Source organism: Cryptomeria japonica, chromosome 11 (assembly GCF_030272615.1).
Source record: "Cryptomeria japonica chromosome 11, Sugi_1.0, whole genome shotgun sequence".
Lineage (NCBI taxonomy): Eukaryota > Viridiplantae > Streptophyta > Pinopsida > Cupressales > Cupressaceae > Cryptomeria > Cryptomeria japonica.
Window position 1 is genome coordinate 99,137,835 of NC_081415.1, and position 8,499 is coordinate 99,146,333.

Below are 8,499 nucleotides of genomic sequence, written 5' to 3' on the forward strand. Positions count from 1 at the left end.
TCTTCAATCAATAAAATAGTTCATTTGTGTTCCAATTTTATATTTCTTTCAACCCACATTAACTATAACGTCCACTGATACCCTAGAGCTCATTAAATGTAGACAGAAAACAAAAGATCTTTCGTCTGAGCTCAAGGAACGTGCGCTTTTACAGTCGTCAAAAGTCATGAGAATCGTTACCACATGTTTTGAATGTTCGCAACGCATTTTCTCTTAGTGTTCAAGAAGCTTCCTGGGCCCACTCTCATTAAAACTCATATATGTAAGGCAATTTAAAACGTTCGCGTCAAGCACCTGCTGTTTTGATAGGATGGAATTTGAATTAACTGATAAGAAAATGATATCTGTATTGACTGGCTGTTTTGGGTATTAGGATTTGGATTGTAGTTAAATTTTTTTTTCCATCCAAATAAATAGGTCAGAGCTAGATTTAATAAATGTCAGTTTTGCAATCAATTTTGATTTCTTTTTGTGAACGTTTATAATCAATTCCCTTATTAAGCGGAGGTCCAGAGCATGTTTATAATCAGGTTGACTATCACAACAATGAAAACCCTAGGAATTCGGACGAGAAACATAAATGAACATTATTTTATTCATATCCACACAAGAAAAATCAGATTACCGAATTCTTCTATAAATACGTCTCCCATCCCAACCCTCTCAAATGCATAGCAGCTTCTGATCTGAGAAAGAGTAGCCTTCTTTACATTAGAGAAGAAAACAAAGCAAGATGGTTGTCAAGCTACTTGGACCTGCCTTTGCCTCCTGCAGCAGAAGGGTGCTCGCATGTCTGATAGAGAAAGATGTTGAGTTCGAAATTGTGCCTCTTGATCTATTGAATGGGGAGCACAAGAAACCAGAATTCCTCGCCTTACAAGTAGGGGACCTTCCTTGTAATATATTTTTTTCTGTTGGTGAATAGTCCATTTATGGGGTTATGTTGTTAGTAACTTGTATTTGTATGATGTTTGATGCAGCCATTTGGAAAAGTTCCAGCAGTCCAGGATGGAAGTCTCACCCTGTTTGGTAATCATCTTAATTGCATATAATATATAATTCATTTTATATATATAGATAGATTATCCTCTTCCATGTGATGTGTTGAATGTTTGTATTCAAAACTCATGTGGGCAGCTCAAATTTTAATGGTTAGTGCATCAACCGTTGATATAATCACTGTACACATATAGATCTGATTTGGGTATTGAAGATCTGAGTTTCTATAAATTGGGTATGTGCAGAGTCAAGGGCTATCGTAAGATACTATGCAGAGAAATATGCAGGACAGGGGACTTGTCTGCTGGGCAAGACATTGGAGGAGAGAGCATTGGTTGAGCAATGGCTTGAAGTTGAAGGACAAAACTTTAGGCCTCATGGCGATGCAATAGTTTATCAGCTGTTCGTCGCCCCAATTTTTAATGTGCCTCAGGACAAGGCACTTATTGAGAGCAGTGCTGAAAAGCTAGGTGAGGTGTTAGATGTGTATGAAGGGAGGCTGTCAAAGAGCAAGTACTTGGCAGGAGACTTTTACAGCCTTGCTGACCTGTCTCATCTTCCATCTATAGAGTATATATTGAGTGCTACTGATAAGGGATATCTGATAAAGAATAGAAGACATGTGAATGCATGGTGGGAGGATATTTCCTCCAGATCTGCATGGAAGAAGGTTTTGGCTTTGGGAGGATATTCAGGAGTTAATTAAATGCTCTGCCAACAGCCAAAAAAAAGATTAAGAATTTTGCCTAAGTTATATAAAAACAAAATTGTATGTGTCAATAAACTTTTCTCAATATTTTTTTGAGAAGATTTTAATTCACCATCATCTATTTGTCTACAATATGGATTTGGTATTAAATCAAGTGTCTTTTGGCATGGGTATATTCATTATTACATAGATTTTATTTTGGATTAAAGGGTAGAGTTGATTTTTACAAATCAATCAATTTATTGATTTTTAATATATTTTTATACGAAAGGTATTATACTCAATGAATGAAAAAAGTACGTCAATAAAAATTAGAAGAATAAAATTTGATGTGTTAGGAACACTTGATGCATGAAAAACAAAAAAATTAGTTTATTTGTTTTCCCCTCTTAACTATCACTCAAATTCAAGTTTAACTAATCAATCAATTTTGTCTATATCTTCTACTTCTACTTTATATGTGTCAATACTTTGATTAATTTTGAAGGTTTGATTTCATGACAAAACTCTTGAATGTGACTTGGTTTTGTATCTTGAATATTTGAAAATGCATAATTCATGACAATTTGAGTCAATGTAGTATGAGAAATGGTTTCTCTATTATTGATTGATTAGACTTTTATTTGGATGATATAATATTCTTTGGAGCTTCCTACTTGAAAATTTCATAGTGATTAAATTTTTTTTCTTTTATCTTTGGGATGCAAACATGTTTATTGTATTTATTTTGAGGATTTATTAAGTTTTCAAATGTTTCAGAATTTTTTATGATGCAATCTCTATGATTGAACATTATTTAGATATTAATAATAATTTGGAATTTGCAATGTTGTTAGTAGCATTTCACCATCCATTCACATCATACAACAAGACTAGATGTTTATTCACATATCTTTTAGTGGAATTTTTAACTGTTAACAATATCTTTTTTGACTTCATGCAAAATTTAACAATCATTTACTAAGAATGCTAACATGCTATACTGCATTTTTCTATTTAAAAAATCTTTTCATTTGGACAATTCATGGTGACCTTGTATGCATAGACCTTGTATTTGTATATTCGTAGTTTTTATTTATAAACTTGTAATTGTATGATGCAACTCTTTGGAAAAGTTCAAGTGGTCTAGGTTTGAGATTTCACACTGTTTGGTAATGATCTTAATTGTATATAATGTTTAAGCATTATATAGGTAATCCAAATTCTAGGCTAATACTTTCAATTGCATATATTCTTTCTATGTTGTTATATGGACAGGCCTCTGTGATGCAGAGCCAGGCAACAGACTAGGTGATAACCTTGTCTCACCCACAACTACTATGTCCAAATCAAGTTGTTTTGTTTGTTCAAGGTTTCAAACAACACACCTACCAAGTTCTCAACTCACAAAACAATTTGTGTGACTGGGTCCATAAAGGATTGGTGTCTTCTAGTACTGGTGGGATGAAAACACTCTACCCTTGTGTGAATGGTAGACAATCTTCCAATACCGATGGGATGGAAACCTATTGGAATTTGTCTAGTGGTGGTCCAACCAACTCAAAACATCCATAAAATCTTATTGTCAAATGTGTTAGGGGATACTTGTCTTACAACTGTCCTATTTGTCTAGCAGCCCTATCGGTTGACTAGTAGCCCTACCGGTTGAGTTCTCCACACACAACTTAATAAGATTTCAGAGGACAAGACAAACTAAGGGAAGATTTAGATACTCTTTATTAAGTTACACAATTCCACAAAGGATTAGACTCTAACCCCAAGTTTGAAAGGTTTACATCCTTAATGTCCTTCGAGACCTAATTAAGCCAATTAGGCCTAATTTACAAAGCAAGTACCCCTTGTATCAGTCCCCCGACTAAAACAACACTTCTGGAAGGTGGGGTAAGGTGTCAAACCACCAAATCCAAGGTTTCAAGACTTGATCCAATATTCTTTGTCTACTGCAAGTGATTTTTACTTCTTGAGTTCAGGCGGTCACACGGAAATGCCCACCTAGGTTCAATTCAATCTCTTCAGGCTTGGACCCTCCCTGCAAACCAAAACCAAAATATTATGGTAAAATGGCCCCTCTAATATTTTCCCATAGGTTGTTTGGTCCTCAGGTGAAAATTTCAGATTAAGGGCATCTTTACAGTGAAACCCTAGGTATTGGTAGGGTTTGTGACGAGTCCAGTTAGATTTTGATGGATCTCTACAACCCGATTGTTAAAAGACCTCAAAATTGATTAAAATGAAAGGTAAGAGACTTCCTTAACTCATCCAATTGGTTTCCAAAATCCACCAATCCATAACAGTCAGAAATGAACATCAAACACACAGAATTTTAGGAAACTCCAAGTATATTGTATTGCTCCAAACTCCAAAACATTACCAATTTCAACAAATTCAACAACAACACCAACAAAAACCCTAGAATTGATCCAAGTGGGAATAATATAGTCTCCCTAACAGTTTCCAACCACTTTTCAAACTTTGGAACCATTGGAGGATTAATTACCCCTTTTTACAACATTTTGCAATGACAACAAAAGTTGTCAACTTGCACTTTTCAAATTTGGTGACTCCAAAGTGTATTCGGCCTATTCCAAAGATTGTTCTAATGTTTCTAAGACCTTGAATATTTATTTGACTAACTCATGCCTAGACTCCTATTGACCCACATGGTTATCTGTCCATGGTGGCTTATAAAATGCAACCATGACAATGCCTTACATCCATTGGGTCTTATTGACTCACAAACCTATCAACCTACTACAAATGATCATTTTGACCTCATTGGTGATATTAGACTCTTTAGGCTTCTAAGGCTTCATTTGTGTCTTTGGGTGCTCCTACACCACTCCCCTTGAATCCAATATGTTCTACTAAGTATATCTTGACTTGATTTGCATTGTGTAGATGTTAATGTTTCTATGTGATATATTGATTGTAATATAAATGGACAAGTTTAGAAAATCACACTCTAAACTTTAATATGTTTAGATGGCTCATTTCAAATCATACTAGTAGATGGCCTTTTTGAAATCACACTAACTTTTCTAATAGGGCTCATTTATTAGTGTGATTTCATTTGAGAACCCTAAACAAGTCAAAACATAGAATGTGTTGTTTAAGCCAAAATTATATAGGAGAAAGGACCCTAGAGTGGAGCACCCTAACTTTACATCTCCCAAAATTCTATGTGGGTATTTCAAATCAAAAAGTATTATATGAGATGGTGTACATGCACTCAACCTCACCCTTGAATATTGAATTTGTGAATATTGATAGTTACATGGATATAAATTTGGATTCAAAGTTCACACTATCAAGCATATTTGCCAACATAGTTTTGAAACCTTCTAAGTGTTTGTCTAGGATCTATTATGAAATTGGAACAATATTTTTTAAAACATTCAAGCATTTACGATGAAAATCCAAAGAGGAGTTGAAAAATTTCAGTTTTGATTTTGAAGAGAGATATCAATGAATGAATGTACATTTCTAAAATTTTACAATAAAATTTTCTATATCATTGATAGTTATGGTTGTGTGTTTTTAATTATTAATTAGAGTCATAGAATTTTGTTTCTTCATAGTGCATCAAGGATATGTGTAATAAAATTTGGTTTTGGTTATGAAATTAATGTTGTCATTAATTTAGTTTCTTATCTTTGACTACGCTGAGTGATAGTAAAGATTAGTTTCAAGATTGATTGAGAGAAAATATTTCTTTATGTGTGATTGTAATTAAATATTACATTTGTGGGTTGTTTGACTTGTGTTGTCAAGATGCTTCCTAGACAAATAACTTGGTGTCTTAGAAGGGGCAAGAGTTCTCAATGTGTTTGGGTGGTTCAATGAAATGTTAGACATGCAAGTTATATTAAATATTGTTGAAGAAGACTAGTGTAGAGGTTATTCACTAAAATGAAATGTGAGTGGTGAAGAAGAACATGTACTACAATAAAAAATATTGGAGTTGGACCCTTATAAGGCTAACCAATGTTGGATAAATAAGGATTTATTTTTTCTTGAGAAAAGTGAAGAATACATATTATTTTATATAATATCAAAATTGCAAAATTTACATATAAGACTTAAAGTACCAAATAAGATATAGATGAAAAAAGATACCTACTCATCCCTGCCACAAACAAAACCTAAGAAAATTCAGTGAGCCAAAAGCATATTAACATTACATAGATATCAAATCCAATATTTGAGACTAAGAGGGGAGACAAGCTCAACCCTGATATATATAAATAAAATTGGACTACTTACAAGAGCCAAATTACAAGCAATGAATAAAATACCAAATATTAACAAACCAAAGAAACAAAAAGGTCTCAAGACTAATGTCATGAGAGATGGAGTTGTGCCACTAAGTTTACAGAAGTCTAGGACAGGAGAGATTGTGTCTTAGGCTTGTTTTCTCCCATTTCCTCCTCACTTTCTTTCATCTTCGAAATCTCTTTCTCCCTAAACTTTTAACCCACAAAATATCCTTTGTGTTCTTTTCTCACATTCTCCTTGAATTGCACTCTCTCTAGCTTCTAAGAATGCAATTTGTGCAATTTCAACTGATGCGGTGCATAAAAATGGTGTAGAACTGACTAGCCACATAAATAAGGATATGCTGAAAAAATCTATTTCAAGAATTAGAAGAGGATAAAATATGGAAGTTTCTATTATTTTGGTAGTTTGATTCTTAAAAAGAAAATAGATTGTCTCATAGAATTTGAAGGATATTTTGACTTTGTGATAGAGGGCAAAACTCGAGAAACAAAAAAACACGATGAATTGCAATAAAAGATACAAAAGATTATATAATTATTATCTGCAAAACATGCATTTACAAGACATGCAAAACATGCAATTACAATCTAAAGGAATAAATCCTCACAGGCTACAACACATAGCTTACATAGTTTTTATGGAAACCCTTTACAATGCAAATCCTCCAACCCATAAACTAAACTTCCAAAACTGTCATACAACAACTAATTTCCAAGTTTCTAGATATGAGTCCTAAATAGCATTTCTTTTGTTTTAGAGCTGAAATTAAAATCTATAAATTACCATTTGGTGGACAAATGCCAAAACATGAAACCGAAATTATGAAAATACAACCAGATTCAAAAATTGAAACTTTTCGAAAATTGTCCAACTTCCAGCAACCATAACTTTTGATCCGAAAATCAGATTGATGAAGCATCAAAAATATTTCTAAGTGAAGAATATCCTAAGAAATATCTCTACGGATTCCTACCATTTTCAGGGCCATTTGAAACCATTTAATTCCTCAAATCTGGTATGAAGGATATTTTGTGATTTTTCAAGAAACTGAAACTTGAATACATTTTAAACCGTTAATTCTTTTAATTTGATTATTTCACCAAAGTTCTTATATTTCCTTCCTTACGCTTCCCACAAATTTCAGACTCTATCTATCTTCAAATTAAACTTGCTATTTTGGGTAGTTGACTAGAAAAAGCAGCTTGTCAATTCTAAAAGTTGGAATCACTTGTTCACCCAAATGGCTATCCAAAAATGCAAAAACATTAAAAGAAAAATAAGTAAAAGAAATTTTTTGGGTGATGTAGGATTGCCCCTACACCACCGGATGCTCCTGCATCAGTTTGATGAGATAATCAAATTCAAAAGACTAAGCTAATAGGTTTACACAATATTATGTTGAAAGCAAACTAAAATTAAAACAATTAGAAATGGTACCAAAAATACTAATAATTGAATCAAATGGTTTCTAGGTTGAAGGACATCAATACCTATTTGTTATAGGAAAGAATTGTTGAATTAAAAAAACTAAAAATAAAAAGAGTTGGGTGTAAAAGGTTACAATGAGAAAATAATATAAACACCCAATGAGAAAATAATATAAAATCATAATTAGTTTGGTCACCTTAGCTTAGTTAAAGAAAAATCAGAAAGATAAATTAGTAGATTGAGAATGAATTTTCAAGATAAAATAAGAATTGTGAGATTACACACTATAGAAATTGCTTATCACTTAATTCTTTGAAGATTAAAGAGATTTTAACAAAAATCCATAAAGATAAAGTAAGGGGAAGAGGTGAATTATTAAGAGAGTGAAATAAGCACACAATAATGGAAATATGAGGATTAGGTAATTTCATTGACATTTATACTATCCAAATTCCTCTATTGTAATGTCCAAAGCTATTATATATGCTAATATTGTTTTAAATGATAAGATCTTAGGATTACATATTTTTACCCTACTCTTAGACACTCAAAATTTTCTTCACATAACACTTACACAATAATATTAAACTCAATATTTCTAGTATAGTTCCCACAAAAAAGATATACTATTAATTTAATTTTTCCCTAAATTACCAAACGCAAAAATTTCCTTCATGATACACATTAGCACTTTACATATATTAAGGTTGTCTCTAGACATTGTAGTCATGATAGCTATTAGAATTCAACATTATAATACAATAGGTTATTTTTTCCTATTGGAGGACATTCCCTTTTCTTCATACACCTTAATGTTTCATAAGGAATTATTAAAAAACATTCTAAACAACTCTCCTAAATGATGGGATGGGGTAGGGATAGACTAGCCTAGTCTATGCTCTTGGATCCTTTCCTTGGATCTCCTGGTGTTCTCCTCACACCCTAGGGTCTCTAGGACTTCCTTTTCTTGAGGAATCCCCTGACCTTTCCCAATCCACCCACTAATGAGTTTCTATGTTTCTCCTAAGGTCTCACCTACTCATGAGACTCAAAACCCCTTACTATGGCTAATAAGGGCTAATCTT

General features: G+C 32.9%; 1 protein-coding gene across 1 annotated transcript; it reads left to right on the forward strand.

Moving 5' to 3' along the window:
- The first annotated feature begins 685 nt into the window (after window positions 1–685).
- LOC131041324 (glutathione S-transferase F9) lies at window positions 686–1,813 on the forward strand. Its single transcript, XM_057974367.2, has 3 exons — window positions 686–880; window positions 981–1,029; window positions 1,245–1,813. Exons 1-3 carry the CDS (start codon window positions 734–736, stop codon window positions 1,703–1,705), a joined length of 657 nt encoding a protein of 218 aa, XP_057830350.2. The 5' UTR covers window positions 686–733; the 3' UTR covers window positions 1,706–1,813.
- The last annotated feature ends 6,686 nt before the right edge of the window (window positions 1,814–8,499 follow it).